The sequence below is a fragment of the Sodiomyces alkalinus genome (assembly GCF_003711515.1).
Source record: "Sodiomyces alkalinus F11 unplaced genomic scaffold SODALscaffold_1, whole genome shotgun sequence".
In the NCBI taxonomy this organism is placed as follows: Eukaryota; Fungi; Ascomycota; class Sordariomycetes; order Glomerellales; family Plectosphaerellaceae; genus Sodiomyces; species Sodiomyces alkalinus.
Genome location: NW_021167079.1, coordinates 3,689,597 through 3,707,078, shown reverse-complemented (window position 1 = coordinate 3,707,078; position 17,482 = coordinate 3,689,597). Strand labels below are relative to the sequence as shown.

Genomic DNA, 17,482 nt, shown 5'->3' with positions numbered 1-17,482 from the left:
TAATTTCCCCCTACTAAAATAGGATAGTATATCCTAGGCCAAGTATCGCACGTTTCTTTAGGAGATAAATCAACGGTTTAACCTAGACTCTTAGTCTTTACCCATAGACGCCGCGAAGAACTACTTTATTATATCGTGTCTCCCTTACTATCTAAAGGAACACTAGTAGGCCAAGCTACGATATAAGTATAATAGCGACTCTAATAGAGTTAGCTAGGCCGCCCTATAAGCCTAGCTATCCCGCCAGGTTAACGATAACGATACCCGTCTACGGGAGGTAGCGGTATAGATCCAGAGCGAATCTATCTTATCCTACAGAGAGGGAGAGTCCTACGCTAAATTTATATAACGGTAGGAAGCCCTAGAGTCGGAATTACTAGGCGAACTCCCTAACTAGTAGAGGATTTAGATAGTATTAATAAGGGTCCTCCCACCTATTCAGGACTATATAGTGTCTATAGGGGTTCCTAAGCATTACTAGGACCTAGCCCTAGCCTTCCGCCGAGCGGAAGCCCTGACCGTTAACGACGGACTATCCATCGCTCGAATAGACTTCTAGTCCTCCACCTAATAATATCGCTTCCGTTCGCGTGCCCCCGGCTATAGACCCTAGATAACTACCCACGGTTTTACTAGTGCCCCCGTGTCTACCCCTGCGTCCGCGCTTATACCTGCGTCTACACCTACCTCTAGTTATCCTATACGCCCTAGATAGTTATCGTACCTTAACTCTATCACTTACTATAACTATAACTAAAGGGGGCATTACGCCACTATATGCCCTAGCCCTTATACCGAAAGGTCGCGTCCGAATAATAATAGTAACCCGAATACCTAACCGGTCTCCGCCTTTTATCCTACGGTTAGCCGTGTTACGGGCGAGGTGCCCTAGGGATAGCACCTACCTTAAGTAACCTCTTTTACTACTATTATACTGGTAGAGGTATATATTTCCCTTCGCCTAGGTAAGGAATAGGTATAGATTGCGGCTCTCCTTAACGGAGGCGCCGATATTAATGTTTTGGACTAGTCCCTCCTAGGACCTAGTTAGGTTCCTAAGGGGTCCCCGGTCCCGGTATCCTGGATTACGGAAGGATAAGCGAAGACTCTTAGGTCTATCTATAGGGTTATCACTACTACTAACTACTAGGATCGGAAGAGGGTGTAACGCGTCGAGTACTATATTATAGACCTCACGGGCGTAAAGATTATCCTAAGGAGACTATACCTTATAGCCGTTAACCCTGACGTTAATTAGCAGTCTAGCACGCGGACCTATCCCCTAACCTACGTAGAGCTTAGTCTAGTCGTATCTCCGAGAGAACTACGTAAGGCAGCTAGATAAGCTAAGTCTATCCTTACTCTAACCATTATAGGTTCTACGCGGGGCCTACGTATCGGCCACGTCGGCCTAGCAGAAAACCCTTTAGTAGGATATAAAGATAAATTCTCAGGAGATAGGGCCTACCCTAGCCTAGGCGAGGACCTAGCGGCCACCCCCGTGCTACCGGAATAGTACTAAGACTTCGCTAACGTTTTTAACGTCAAAAACGCCGGACGGCTACTAACACACTAGTAATAGGATTACGCGATTAAGGTGGAGGAAGGGAAAAAGCCTCCCTACGGCCCTATTTACCCTCTTACTATATAAAAGCTCGAGGTGCTATACTAGTATCTATAGGATACCGTTATAAAAGGGTAGATTAGACTATCTACTAGTCCGGCCGGCGCCCCTATCCTGTTTATCTCTAAGAAAGGTGGTAAGCTACGTTTATATGTCGACTATAGGGGATTAAATGAGGTGATAGTTAAGGACCGTACCCCCCTGCCCCTAATCCACGAACTCCTGGATCGGTTATCTTTAGCGTAGTACTACACTAAGCTAGATCTTGAGGATATATACTATCGGCTCCGTATACGAGCTAGTGACGAGTAGAAGATAGCGTTCCGGACGAAATACGGTTACTACAAGTACCTTATTATACTATTCGGGTTAACTAACACGCCCGTAAGCTTCTAGCGGTATATTAACTAAGCGCTAATAGGCCTTATCGACACTATCTGCGTTATATACCTCGACGATATCCTTATCTATAGTTAAGACCTAGCCGCTCACCGCGTATATATCCGCGAGGTCCTTACTAGGCTTAGGCAGTAGTCCCTATATACTAACCCCGATAAGTGTAAATTTAACACTAGAGACGTGGAATTCCTCGGTTTTGTCTATAGCCTAAATAGGGTATATATAGGCTTATCCCGCGTTAAATCTATCCACGACTAGGAGCTTCCTAATAGTGTTAAGAAGATATAGGTCTTCCTAGGCTTTACGGGTTTTTATAGGCATTTTATTAAAAACTACTCTAAGGTAGCCGCCCCTCTTATAGATTATTTAAAGGGGGGGTATATTAGGATCATTATACTTTCCCCGTAGGCCTAGACCGCGTTTAAGGAGATAAAACTATTATTTTAGAAAGCGCCCGTTTTACGGTATTTTAACCCCGCTCTGCTAATATGTATTAAGCCCGACGCTTCTGCTTTTATAATTAAGGCTATTATTAGTTAGCTCGAGGAGGGGCTCTAAAGACCCGTCGCGTTTATATCTTATAAGCTCCGCGGCGCTAAGCTTAATTATAGTATACCTCTAAGCTTATAGCTATTATCGAGTCTTTTCGGACGTAGCGCCACTACGTGGCCTATAGTCAGAACCTTATAGTGGTTCTAACAGACTACCTAAACTATCGCTACCTACTAGATAAGTCGAAGCTTAAGGGGTAGCACGTATAGTGTCTTAAGGAGCTTACCCCGTTTAATTTTAAGATTCGGCATCGCCCGGGGACGTTAAACCCCGTGGATAGGCTATTAAGAAAGCCCTAGCACGCGCCCTATAAGCGTGCCCTAGTTACTAACCGGGCTAAGGCGGTAGAGTCTTTTTCTAAGCGTTTTATAGGCTATATCGAGAACCAGCGTGGTTCCCGTGCTACCCTAATTTCTATTCCCGCTCTTAACTCCCCCTTACCGGAAAAGGTAGTAGAGGCGTAGGCGGATAATCCCACTTTAGAGTCCTTTTCGAGGCGTCTTATTGTAGGCTATATCGGGGATTAGTATAATTCCCGTAATACCCCCGGTTATAATTTTCCCGCTACTCCTACTTTAGTAGTTAAGACGTAAGCGGATAACCTTTTTTTAGAGCCCGTTCCTCCCGTCTTACCGGAAAAGATAGTTAAGATATAAGCGGATAACCTTTTAGTCTTAGAGTCTTTTTCGAGGTAATTTATTTTAGGCCTTATCGGGAACTAGCGTGGTTCCCGTAGTGCCCCTAAGTCTAACCCTATTTTTCCCGCTCTTAATTCCCCCACCTTACTAGAAGAGGTAGTGGAGGCGTAGACGGATAACCCTTTTTACACTAAATAGCGTAAGGCCCACGGTGACGATACTATATACGGATACTAGTCTAGGAGTAGTGGTATCCTTTATTTTAAGAATCGCGTTTTTATACTAGACTACTCTAGCCTCTATTAAAAGGTCCTATAGTGTTTCTATAATAGACCTAGCGTGGGGTATTATAGGGTTATAAGGACTATTAAGAGGATTTCGGACTTTTACTTTTGGGATTATTTACCTAAGGATATATGTTAATTTATACCCACCTACGGCGTGTGTTAACGTACTAAACCGCGGCACTATAAGCTATGTAGCGAGCTAGCGAGTCTCCTAGTACCTTAGCGCCCCTTTACAGAGATATCTATTAACTTTATCACGGGGCTACCGCCGGTCCACGGCCTAGGCCGTAAAAGGGATACTATCCTTATAGTGGTATACCGTCTAACGAAGTACTTGATTTATATCCCCTCGAGTAATAGCCTAATAGCAGAAGGACTTACTAAGTCTCTATAGTATCACGTTTTTCGCACTCTCGGCCTATCTAATAGTATTATATCAGATCGAGGCTCGTTATTTATAAGCCGTTTTTAGGTAACTTTATATCACTACCTCGGTACCACATAACGCTTATCCATAGCGTAGTACCCGTAAACGGATAGATAAACGGAGCGGCAGAATTAGAACCTCGAGTATTACCTACGTGTATTCTGCTTATAGGAGTAGGATAACTATATTAACCGACTACCTTTTGCAGAATTTACCTGTAATATAGCGTAGCACTCTACGAAATATTCTACCCCGTCCGACGCACTAATAGGCTATAACCCCCGAGGCCCTAATAAAGTATAGCTCCCGAGGTTAGGCGAGGTTTATACCGCTAAAGCAGAATATCGCGCGGAATACCTAATAGCTTAGCGCCGATCTATCTCGGACCTTATTAAAAGAGCGTAGGCCGCCTACGAACGGTATTATAATAACGGTTATACCTAGCAGAGGTTTAAAGTGGACGAGTACGTCTTACTATCCACGCAGAATATCCGATAGAAGAGACTTTCGAAAAAGCTTAGCGATAAGTTTATCGGCCCGTATAAGGTGACTAAAATCATTAGTATACACGGCCTTACTAGTTAGCACTACTAAAGGATATACGGATTTATAACGTTTTCCCTATCTCCCTGCTAAAGCTATAGAGGTCCCGTGATAGGTTATAACCGGAACCACCCGAGGTCGATATCGAACCGGATTCGGATAAGTATAAGGTTAAAGCTATCCTAGACTATTGATATCAGGGTAAGCGACGTTAATACCTAATTAAATAGGCAGGGTATAGTGATAAGGAAAACACTTAGGAGCCGAAGCGGAACGTCCCCGACGAACTTATCGACGCCTACTTTAAAGCGAGACTATCCGGGAATTATATAGGTCTATACACTATTCCTGTAGGGGACCTAATAGAGATAATATAAGGGCGTTATTACGTATTCCTCCCTCCTTAAGAACGGTATTTTATAGCGAGACTATCCGAGAACTAAATGGGTGTATATACTATCCCCGTAGGGGACCTAATAGAGATAAGGGCCTACGTATCGGCTATATTAACCTAAAAAACCCTTTAGTGGGCCGTGGAGATGAATTCTTAGACCCTATAGACGTTATCGCCCTCGTTCACTATTCTTCCTTTTTAGGAATTAAATAGGTTTACGGTATAGTCTATAAGGGGGTTTCCTTTTCTCCTCCTTATTCCTATTTTCCTCTTACTTTCGGCGCCATCGAATACGTCTATCCACCCACTACTTTTAATATTAACTAAGGTATTAAGTATACTAATCGGGCGTAATCCCTACCCTTTTTAGCTTATCCCTCCCCTTTATAAATATCACGATTAAGACGATATATTATACTAGATTATAGTTAGGACCGTTAGGGTTACGATAGGAATACCCTAAAGCTAGTTAAAAAACAAAGGAAAAACCCAGCCCAAAGGTTAGTAAAAAGCCTGAGAAAAAAAAAATAACCGTTCCTCTATATATACTATTACGGCCCCTTTAGGGCGTCCTTAAACCCCACTAACTCGTTATCCAGAGATATAGGCTCGCACCTAACCGCCTCGTTATCCTCTATATATACCTGGCTCTACCCCGCGGTAATAGCCGTTACTCCCTTTTACCCACTACCCGCGGATAGCATTAAAGGACGAAAAGATAGCGGCGTCTTCGCCTACTACTTCTTTTTCTTCTTCCCTAATAAAGGAGTTAAGGGCGTTAGAGCCTTCTTCCCCTTACCCTTCTTTACTAATAAGGTCGGTATTATATCGTTATTATCGGGCACTTTATAAGGATCCGGGGGACCCTAGGGACCTTACGGCACGAAGCCTTAAGGTTACGTAGAGCCACTACTATTACTAAATATATTATTACCTATAAAGCTAACCCCCGCGGGGGCTAAGGTAGACCCTAAGGGTGTAGGTATATCACTCTTTATAGCCTAAGCCTAGGCTAGGTTAAGAGTAGCTATCTACTCGAAGGTAGTAGCTATATATTCCTAGGCCGTAAGGTCGCGCTAATATAACGCTAGGCGTTATTACTTATTATCGAGCCGCTGCTACTTAATAGTAAGGCGCTACTACTATAACTCGACGAATTACTTAAGGAGCGACTCTATACTATTAAGCCTCTCGTGGATATCTTCCGCCATCTTTTAGCGGGCGTCGGTAACTTCCTTAGCTTAACGCCGCGTAGTAATAACTTCCTTAGTAGATAACCGGTTAACCTCTAGCGTCGCTTAACCTAGAGCCTCCCTAAGTATAACCTAGTATCGAACTACTATAGCCTAATATTAGTATTATATAGGATTAATAAGGGTACTATATAGAATTAATAAGGGGACACGGTCAGTAATACTTACACGACGACTCTTATTTAGGCTACCTTTTTCGATAGCGATAACCAAAACCTTCTATAGCTACTCGGTAGCGTTCTTACCAGTAATAGGAAGCTATTACACGTGTTAGACTAACAGGACCACGGAGTAGTCTATAAAAGGAGGGGCTATAGGGATTAAGTGGTAATAAAGATATATAACTTACTACGCGGCACTTTAGACTATTATACTTAGAGTAGTAGTGATACTTATTAGTACGCCGACCGTTATCAGTATATTAGTAGGTCAGGGCCTTAATAGTATACGTCTTCTCTTTAAAGTTAATCGTTACTAACCTACCCGTATAACGTATATAGGTGGCCCTTAGATCCCCGCCTATATCGATATCTAGTACCGTTTAGCGGGGAGCGACTAATAACGTAGTAGGTAACGTTAAAAGCGTAGCCGTAGTAGGAGTAAGAGGCTCTAGCGTAATAGGCTATAGGGCTAACTACCTAGCGGACTATAAGCTTAACGCCGTAACTATAATCTTAATGCTTTTAGAGGATCGTATTATACTCGCGGGAGTAGTAGCGTGTTTATTATTATTATCTTCCTAGGAAGGTATAGTAACTACGCGTAGTTAGTTAGTATTAGGGACTAAGAGATATGCGGGAATACTTATAAGATAGTAGTTGATTAATAAAAGACTATAAGACGTTAATACGCGGTATCTTAGATTAGGGGAAAACTTATAAAGAATAGTATAATCGAAAAATTATATATAGAAGAGGAAGAAAAGGAATAGGAAGAGGAAGTAACGGTAGGTTACGAGATATCCCCTATAGCGGTTATATAGCACCTATTTTCGGTATAAAGAAGGAAGCTACGAGTTCATGGAAGGACTAATGTTAGACCCTACATAATATTAACTTAGGAGCCTTTATGGATAGAGTAAAGGGATAACCTAGGAGGATAAAGGGATAGGTCTAAAAGGCTCTTTAGGAGGGAATTACCCTAGAAACTACTAGGGTTTAGGCTAGGATATTAGTTTTAGTAGTTTAGTCGACGAAATACACCCGGGTTAGGGCTACGGCCGAGGAAGGCTCCGTGTAGGAACTAGGCGGGGACCTATCGGGGTTCTGTTATAGAAGGCTCTGGTTCGGGGTATCAGGGAATTTAGGGATAGACTCGGAGACTAGGTGTTCAGAGGAGCTAAAAGGCCGGCACGGATCAGGCGCTCCTAAGAACAGGAGTATCCCGGGGAGGTCGCTATATTAGGTGCCTATAGTAGTGGTTATAAAAGGTCCCTAGTATAAACCTATAAGGATCCAGGTATACCTAGTCTAAGACCCCTCGAGGCATAAATAAAGTAAGTTATTATATAGCAAATAGAATAGTCCCTTAAAGTAAATAAGGTAGCCTCGAGGAAGTAAATAAGTAGTCCTCGAGGAGTAGAGCGTAGCCTTAAGGAGCGAGGGAGCCTCCCCTTCGAAAAGGGAGGCTAGCGATTAATCTAACTCTTTAGCCACCCCTATACTTTCCTATCGTGATCCTATCGTGATCCTATCTGGTTCCTTACTTGACCCTACCTTTTCACTCTGTGCCACTACCTATTTGATAGGTGATTAGAGGAAGGGTTAATGTTATATTAGGAAAGTTTCGAATAGGCGAACGCGATATCGGGTCATATCACGATAGCGGTATACAGGATAGAACCGATTATACCCTAATACTAATAGACCTCGGGAATTAACGCGTGTATACCGTCGCGTGGTATTAATGGCTTTATAGATAATAGGACCCTTAGTGGTTTTCGGCAGAGTATATCTACGTAGTATTTAACCACGATATTCTCCACGTAAAAGGATTATAATAGCTATAACCTACGGGTGGCTCTATCCCTTAGGACCTTAATTCCTAGGAACTAACGGATTTCTTCGCCTCTTAATAGCCTATAGCTCCGCTTAAGGGCGGCCTCGGGGTCGTCGGCGTTAGTCTTACGGTCTTTATAATATATAAGTCCGATATTATCGGCGTAGAAGAATAGGATTAAACTATCGCGGATTATAATATAGGGGTTATTAGGCACGGCCGTGAATCCTATCTTCTATAGCATACCGCTAAATTCCTCTTACTATAATAGTAGCGATACCCTTAGACTGAAGAGGGCTTTCCGCAGTAATAGGACCTTACCTAGTACCTTATAGCCTTACGGTATCTTTATAAACACCTCTTCTTTAAGGCTAGCGTTAATAAACGCGTTAATAGTATCAAGCTACCTTATCTCTAGATTAAAGCGGGCGGCGATCGCTATTAGTATATAGAATAACCGCGATACTAGCGTAACGGCGTAGTTATCTTTAGTCTTTAACCGTTTTTATTAATCCTCTCGCACTATAAGGCGTGCCTTATACTTAAGGAGGGTGCCCTCCTTATTAAATTTATATATATATACCTATCTATAGGTAAGGACTTATTACTTATTAGCCTAATCACCGCTTACCTCCAACTAGCAGCCTATCTATTATTAGCCCTTAAGGTATTTCCCCTCGGCCTATAACTACCGCTCCCGTAACGGGTATAAACGTATATCGCGGTAGTAGTTTAGCGGTAGCGGGAGATCCTCGCGGGTTAAACGTAATAGGGAGGCGTTAAAGGGAGAGGGATCTATAGTACTAGCGCCGACGACATTACCGTTATTAATAGCTTACTTCCTCCCGCGTATAGGGTTATAAGTCCTTTTAGCGTTAAAGAACGCCTTCTAGGTATTATTATTCTACACCTTCATAGTTGTGTATAAGCTTATAATAATTCTTATAATAGATAGGCGCGCGGCTGATAGGCGTGCGGCCGATAAGCGTACGGCCGATAGGTACCCCTTAGGGGTATTTATAGCTATCCGTTAGTGGTTATCGTGTTCTTCTACCTTAGCACCCCTAACCACCGCTAACGCTATAAGAAACGCGCGCGCGGGATCTTCCGGGGATATTAAAGGCGTGGGAAACGGTTTAAACCTCGTAGGGGTGAACCGTGAAGTATCAGTATTAATAGCGGTAGCCTCTCCCGTAGTAATAGCGGTGGTATAGTCTTCTCCTATAGTAATAGTAGTGTCTATAGTAATAACGGTGCCCGTAGTAATAGCGGTAGCGTCAGAGTCTTCCGACTTAAGATCTAATACGTCTACGGCTATGCCCCTTAATAGTAGCCTATTCGCGGTCTTATTAGATTTGGTGATACGGATTGATTATAGGTGTTCCCCGATTTCCTTAGCGGAAGCTATAGCTTATAGTCTTTTAATCATGCTATTAAATATCTCGTCTTCGTTAAAGACTACATCTCTTATAGTAATAATATATATTAGGTATAGTAGCTGAATACGGAAGCTATTCGAGGATTAGTATCCGATATAATAACCGATCGATACCTTCGGTTCTAGCCTTTATAGACGGTTTCTTTTAGCTTAGGCATCGCGCGTTTTTATAAAGGCTTTATAGCTGTAAGCTTATAGGTGCGTAAGGTTAGGTTAACGGCCGCGTAGGCCTTCGTATAGCGTTCGTTAGTCGTTAATATATCGTGGCGTCCTATTATATAGATATATAATAGTGTTAAAGATCTTAGGCTAGATAGATATAGGCAGATTAGCTCTAATCCTTATAGCCCTCGCCCTTCCCTTAACGATACCTTTAATCCGTTCTATAACGCCGTTTTAATCCTATAAATATAGTGCCGACGGCTAGCCTTTTACCCCCTTAGTAGCGAGGAAAGTAATAACTTCTAGGTGCTAAAATATCTCGGAATCGGCTTATAGGATATATAGCCTTATATTAAATTAGGTCTTAAGCAGGGTAAAAACGTCTTTTAACGCGTATAGGATAGAGCCTTAGTCTCTCTTCTATAGGTAGTAATCCTACGTATAACTTATATACACGTCTATAACGAATATAATAGACTTATATAGGCCGCCCGCTAATAACTCTGCCTTTTGTAGATCGTGAAAATTAATAGCTAGGGCCTTTCCGGGCTTTAACGGGTGAAAAGATAGTATCCGCCGGATCTATATAGGTACTTACGATTACCTATACGCGTTATAGTCCGTTATACGAGGTCCCTTTATCTTTACCCCCTAAGTGGCGTCGACGATCTTTATAAGAGTATCGGTACCGTAGTGGCTAAGGCGTTTATACCACTATTATACCGTGGTCTTCTACGGTTACCGCGGTTATCGTGATATTCTATACGGGTTATCGCGCAGGTGCCTTACTAAGACCGCGAATACAGTAGCGGCCGTGGCTTCGGCGCGCTCGATTATTTGCTAGCTATAGATATCTAGCAGCTTATAGATAGGCCGGTTATTAGCGGAGCTAATAATAGTATCGTTTACGATATCCTAGCGGTAACCTTATAGGTATAGCTAGTATTCCAAGACGATATTAGTAACGAATTCCTTATAGTATATAACGTCACGGAAGGCGTAATAGCCTTTTTATGCCCGATAGGGATTATATACGTAGCTTAACGTCTCCGTATTCGAGGATAGAAGCTTTATAAGTACGCACCTAAAAGGATAAAGATAAAGTATTAGTGGGTAGTCTAATAGCTGTAAACCAGCCTTAATTATTAAAGATATAGATTAACGATCCTAAATCTAGGATCGTGTAGTATAATAGCGCTCTGGCTTAGTTAATAGAAAGGGCTACCCTTTATTCTTATTATAATCTTAATAGTATCATTATACGATAACGCGCTACCCCTTAGGTTAGGTAGGCTCCTAGTTCTATCGCGGTACCGGACAGATCTTTATAAATTATTTTCGTAGTAGGCGTAGTATTATAGACTTAATCTTCCTAGACTTCCTCTATCTTATTAGCGGTAGTAGTTATTACTTCCCGCCTTTTTTGTATCGCGGTATCCACGCGGCTTTTAAAACTATAGTTATATATCTTCTTATATATAACCTTTATAATATCTTCGCGGCCGCGCTAGGTATAAGGGCGTATATCCGGCCTTATATACTAATAGGCGGCGGTAGTATAGGGGTTCTTCTATATCTTATAAGGCCTCTTTATTACGGGAGGGATAGCCTTTACGGACGTATCGCTACGAGGACGCTTCTTATTATCTTTATTATTAGTAGTATCCTTAGTATCAGGGAGGTTCCCGAGGGTATTAAAGGTGCCTCTCCTGACTCTAGACTTTATAGTAGAGGATTATAGGCTTTTTATATTACTAAGAACCGCCCTTAGAGCCTTTACGAAGTCGTTAATCGTTAGCTCGTTTTCCGTAATCTTATCGTAGTTATTAACTAGGTAGTTATTACTCTATTCCTAGGTAATAGGTCTAATAGCTTTTCACGCGTTTTCTACCTAACGGTCCGCGCTTAATAGCTCTAAAACGCCTATATATTTATAGTGTATTATTACTATTTTCTAGCTTACTACCTAGGCGTTTATATCCTTAGGTATAGCCTTTATAGGCGTGGTGTATTATCGGTATAGGACTAAGGCTTCCTTATAGAGGTCTATAGGTATCGGTTCTATATACGCGTGTAGGGGAGTAATCTAGGCCCATGGGTTATTTACGGTATCGTCTTATAGCTAAGCTAGGAGGCTATATAGCGTAGTATAGACGGTTCCTTTAATATAGGAGTATACCTTATTAAACTCCTTCTACTACGGGTTGTAGTCTGCCTTGTCTTCGCGGTATACGCGGCGATCTTATAGGTAGCGCGTACGCCCTTTTTTAGAGAGGTCGTTAATAGATATAGGCGTCCTTATCGGTGGTTCTTTTATTATAGCCGTAACCTTCCTATAGGCAGTCGTCTTCTTCTTACCTACGGCTATAGCCGCCGTGATAACGGCCGTGGTAGCCGTGGTAACGGCGGCGTCCGTAGCGTCCTCGTCGCCCTCTAAAATAATAGTAGAAGATAGAGTAGCCGTAACGGTGGTAGCTATACTTTCCTCCGTATTAGGGTCCACGTTAAGGGCTTCGTATTTACGGATATTAGGTGGCGTAGGCTTAAGAAGCAGGTAGGTATTAGCCTCCTTATCGCTTAGCTTTAGATTAAGATAGTTTTCCTAATAGGAGGCAGATTTACCGCGCACGGCGCGCTCCCACGTTACCTAATCCCTCTAGTTAATAAGGGTAGTAGCGGCCGCCTTCTATTCGGCGTTAGATATATTAGAAGATATCTTTGCTTACTTATCGGTTAATATATTAATTAATAGGTAGGTCGATAGGTTAATTAATCGCTTAATTACTCTAATTAGGTCGATAATAGTTATTTAAGAGTGCTTATATAAACGTGATTACTTTCATAGTAGAATAGGGGTAGCCTTATTAATATCTATCGTTTAGGCGTTATAAACTAGGCTTATAACTATCGCACGCCAAATAGCACTTAGATAATTAACTTAGTAGAGCAGAAATCTCGTGTGTGTGTATTATATAAAGTTATATCTATATAAGTCTCTTATACCCTTAATTTAGGTAGTAAAGACTCTATTATAGGTACTATATCCTTTAGATCCCATCCGGTCTTTTCCGGTATCCGCCCCTATTATATCCTGATGCCCGAGGTCCGAAGCCCTTAGTTAGGGAGTGGATCCCCCCTGGATCCCCTATAGACCACGTCGTGGTCCTGCCTGTACAACAGCAACCTCCTAAGCTTATTAGTTAAAACTACTTTAAGTGTGTTTAGGTACGTATATTCATATAGTAATTATACCTTTATCTTTTAGTTATATTCAAATTCAGTCAAATTCATAAGCCCTATAGCCATAAGGATAGTCTGAGCTTGCTGAGATAAGGGAGTACCGCGTTCTGTCCCTGCCTAGCGTACCTTCTTAAGCTAATAAGGTAGTACAAAGTACGTGGTAACTACCTTCTAGGTTGGTAATCCAAGATATGCGTAGGTATAATCCTTACCTTCAATATTTGACTTTTTTCCCTACAGATAAACTCGACGGTTACGGTTTCGGGACGGAAATGGCTTCTCGAACAGAAAATGGGATACCTACTATCGACCTGCGATCAAAACTTCACTCTGCTCTCCTAGATTCTGACGTTCGTCCACGTCAAATTCAGCTGGCGGCCTCTCGACGCCGCGACCTTGATTCTCCACACACCAGCCGCTTATCACCTACTGCAAAGGCCCTCCAACGCTCATGAACGGCGAGGTCGGACACCGGCGAAGCAAACTGTAAATATTCGCTGACTACACCGTACACGAGAGCCAAAGGTCATGCTATTTCTTCCTCACCAACTGCGCCATGTCTGATATAAGACGCCGTTTGCCACCGACAAAAACTTCATCTGAAGAGAAGGCACTCCCACCGGTGCAAGACGACCACACAGCAAAGGTAGTCAAAGATGTTCGGGTTACCGAAATACCAGAGAAGCCTAAGACGCGCAAGCGTCGCACCACTGCCATCTTTCTGCTAGGGAGTCTGTTTGGCATCATTGCTGCAGGCTTCTTTGCAAAAAGCAGTGATTTGATCGACCTTCCTGAACTAGGCGAGTTCAGCGTGAACAGCCTGCTCGATGCCCTCCCTGCCGGTTTGATTGCCGATATGCGCGATTTCGTGGTGAGTGCAACTGCACGATTCCTCTCGGTTTTCCTAATTCTGAATAAATCGTTTACAGAAAGGAGAACGTGACTTTGTCGACAGTTATGAGGCCTTTGCCGTCGGTCTACAAGCACGCGCCGAGGGCCTCGAGGCCCATCACCCAATGATCATGGTCCCCGGCGTCATATCCACCGGCCTCGAGTCGTGGGGCACGACCAATATTTCGCGTCCCTACTTCAGAAAGCGTCTTTGGGGCAGTTGGAGCATGATGCAGGCGTTGGTGCTTGACAAGGACAACTGGAAGAGGCACATCATGCTGGACAAGCAAACCGGTCTGGATCCTCCGGATATAAAGCTGCGAGCCGCACAAGGGTTTGATGCCACCGACTTCTTTATTACCGGCTACTGGATATGGAACAAGATTTTCGAGAACCTGGCCTCCATAGGCTACGACCCGACCAACTCCTTCACCGCAGCATACGATTGGAGATTGTCATATCCGAATCTCGAAGTCCGAGATCAATATTTCACTCGTCTCAAGTCATATGTCGAGACCGCGCACGAGCTCTCCGGCAAGAAAGTCGTGCTAGTATCCCACAGCATGGGTGGACAGGTTGTCTTTTATTTCTTCCACTGGGTCGCATCGGCCATGGGTGGCCGTGGAGGCAACGACTGGGTTGAGCGCCACGTTGAGGCATGGATCAATGTTAGTGGCTGTATGCTCGGGGCTGTGAAGGACTTGACCGCAGTTCTCTCTGGCGAAATGCGGGACACGGCCCAGCTCAACACTTTCGCCGTGTACGGCCTGGAGAAGTTCTTGAGCAAGGAGGAGAGGGCGGAGCTCTTCCGAGCCATGCCCGGAATTTCGTCCATGCTTCCGCTCGGTGGGAACGCCGTCTGGGGCAACGGAACCTGGGCGCCGGATGATCGGCCTGGTCAGAATTTTACGTACGGGAATCTGCTTAACTTCAGGCAGGGTATGAACTGGACCTTGCCAGAGAGGAACTTGACGGCCGAAGATGCGATCGAGTATCTCTTCAACACAACGGAGCCCTGGTATCAGGATCAAGTCAAGAGGAGCTATTCTCAAGGTGTCGCACATACGCAAGCCGAGGTTGACGCAAACGAGCAAGATGCTCGTAAGTGGATGAATCCCCTCGAGACTAGGCTACCCTTGGCACCCAATCTCAAAATCTACTGCTTTTACGGAGTCGGAAAGCCCACCGAGCGGAGCTACTTCTACCGGCAACCAGAATTCCAACCGTTCACGAACCTGAACATCACTATAGACACTGCCCTCACAGAAGGCGACGTTGACCACGGCGTCGTCATGGGAGAAGGCGACGGGACGGTTAATTTGCTTAGTACGGGTTACATGTGTAACTACGGCTGGCATGTCAAGCGTTATAACCCGGCGGGTAGCAAGATTACCGTCGTCGAAATGCCTCACGAGCCCGACAGGTTCAACCCGCGAGGCGGGCCCAAAACAGCCGACCACGTAGACATCCTGGGCCGCCAGAATCTGAACGAGCTCATTTTGCGGGTGGCGGCAGGCAAGGGAGACACTATCTCTGACCATGTGGTTAGCAACATACGAGAATATGCCGAGAAGGTCAAGATTTACGAGGAAGAAGACAGCCCCGGGGGTATGGGCAACATGCATCCGTAGAAGAACAGCTTCTACTCTTTGTCGCAGTACTGGGCCTTCCTGGAATGGCCTGCGTGTATCCGTATTACCTAGTCCCTGGCAGCTCAAGCTTCAGGAATGCTTCCCTTGAAGACCAGCTTGCCTAGGAGGACTTGCGGGGCCAACGACAATACCTGTCAGATGCCTACAGCCACCTTATCGAGGTGTGACAAACCACATTATGTCAGACAAGTAGAGTACCTGTCGAACAGACTATAGTCTTTTCGGTTATATAACGGGCCGTATTGCTAAGATTATAATCCGGGTAGATACCTGCAGAATTTTCACCACTAATATTACGGTAGCAGGAATTCTCTGACGGTCTAATACAGGGATAATATATAGATAAGCGCCTTAATTAATTTAACCGTTTTTATAACGATTTGACTACGCTTTATCAGATAATTAAGAGTCTTACTTACTAAGTGAATAACCTACTATTACCTTTGCTACTACCGATTAAGAAGCTATCTAGCCGCGCCAATATAGCGTATTTATTAACTATTAAGATAACGGAATACTAGCCTATTATCTATAAAACCTATCGCGATTAGGAGCTTTAGCGTAGCTATTACGAAGCTATGGCCGTTAATAATAAAGTGTAGGAGTATTTATGGCCTAATAACCCTATTCCCCCTCCTTAACGCCCTGTTTTACCTACCTATAACGATTTCTAAGCGTTAAACATAGTCACGTAAATAGGCGCTACGCCTACGTAGCTATTAGATCTAATAGCCGGCGGCTAGCACGCCTACGACTCTATAATATAGCGCTAGAAGATATAGAGGGATAAATACTATAAATACGCTAAAGATATTAACGCTGTGCTATTATAGTAGACTAAGATAATCGATAAAAGCCGTAAGCTACTCCTATATAACACTACCCCTTCAGGGGTGTATAACGCCGTTTAACGCGATACCGCTTACTATATAACTACGCGCCGCGTGGATATCTACGAAGAATATAACGGATATATCCGCACGGCTCCGAATAGCCTTAAGAAGCTATAGGAGTGGTTAGTATAATAGCAGAAACTATTAAAGAACCTTAAGGAGGTTAAATTAACCCCCGTAACGTATATTTAGGTAGTAGATTTCTTTAAAGGTATCCGTGGTATCGCTAGCTATAATTAGACTAAAGCCGAGGGATACCTTATAGATAAAGAAGTAGTTTAACCCGAAGATCTTTATACTATTAGATAACGATATATTGAGATTAAACTTAAAGACTAAGGAAAGCGTGGTAATTATTATGCTACGGTATTCCCTATGTTATAAATAAGAAGTGATAAGGGTAAAGATACCTTAAAGACCACGGCTAAGCCTAAAAGGAAAAGCGGTTATAGGAAGAATAAAGCTAAGAATTCTATTACCGCGCTATCTATAGCTATACCTTCTATTACTTTAACTAACCGCTCTTCTTCTAAAAGACGTTAATCTGCCCTATAAAAAGGGGGACCCTGTCGTGTTTATACTACCCCTAGTTAAAATATTAACGCTTATTACTACCTATTCCCGGAAATAGTAACAGAAGGTTAGGTAGCGTACGAAAGTAGTAAAATGACCGTCTAATAGATCCTTAAATACGACCTCGCGATACGCGCGGAGGTAGAAGAACTACGCGCTATAAAAAAGGTAAAGAAGGATATAAGCCGGGACTCTGTATAGCTTAAAGAGGCATAACTTAACTATAGCAGCGTCCGTAGCGTCCGTAGCGGCGTCTCCTACGCCGCTACCTTTACGGTGGATACTACTACTAATTACCCTTTTCGAGCCTCTACTACCCTCGATTCCGGTGCCACGATTTATACAATTAATGATTTTTCCAGTTTTTTCTAATTTTATACCCGCTACGTAGGGGGATTATATAGTAGCCGGTAGTTCGTCCCTGCCTATTAAAGGTTACGGTAATATAACCGTGGAATTAAACCGACTAATAGGAAGCCTCGATTTTAGGCTTTTAAATATTATATACTGCGAAGATT

At 43.3% G+C, this 17,482-nt stretch overlaps 1 protein-coding gene across 1 annotated transcript; it reads left to right on the top strand.

Annotated features, from left to right (window-relative positions):
• Window positions 1-13,155: 13,155 nt before the first annotated feature.
• SODALDRAFT_288178 (LACT-domain-containing protein) lies at window positions 13,156-15,849 on the top strand. The gene is made up of 2 exons (XM_028608591.1): window positions 13,156-13,826; window positions 13,885-15,849. Exons 1-2 carry the CDS (start codon window positions 13,512-13,514, stop codon window positions 15,475-15,477), a joined length of 1,908 nt encoding a protein of 635 aa, XP_028470524.1. The 5' UTR covers window positions 13,156-13,511; the 3' UTR covers window positions 15,478-15,849.
• Window positions 15,850-17,482: the final 1,633 nt, after the last annotated feature.

Coding starts and splice junctions, on each gene's coding strand:
- SODALDRAFT_288178 (XM_028608591.1), top strand. CDS start 13,512: ATGTCTGATATAAGACGCCGTTTGCCACCGACAAAAACTTCATCTGAA. Junction 13,827..13,884: donor CCGATATGCGCGATTTCGTG/GTGAGTGCAACT, acceptor AATCGTTTACAG/AAAGGAGAACGTGACTTTGT.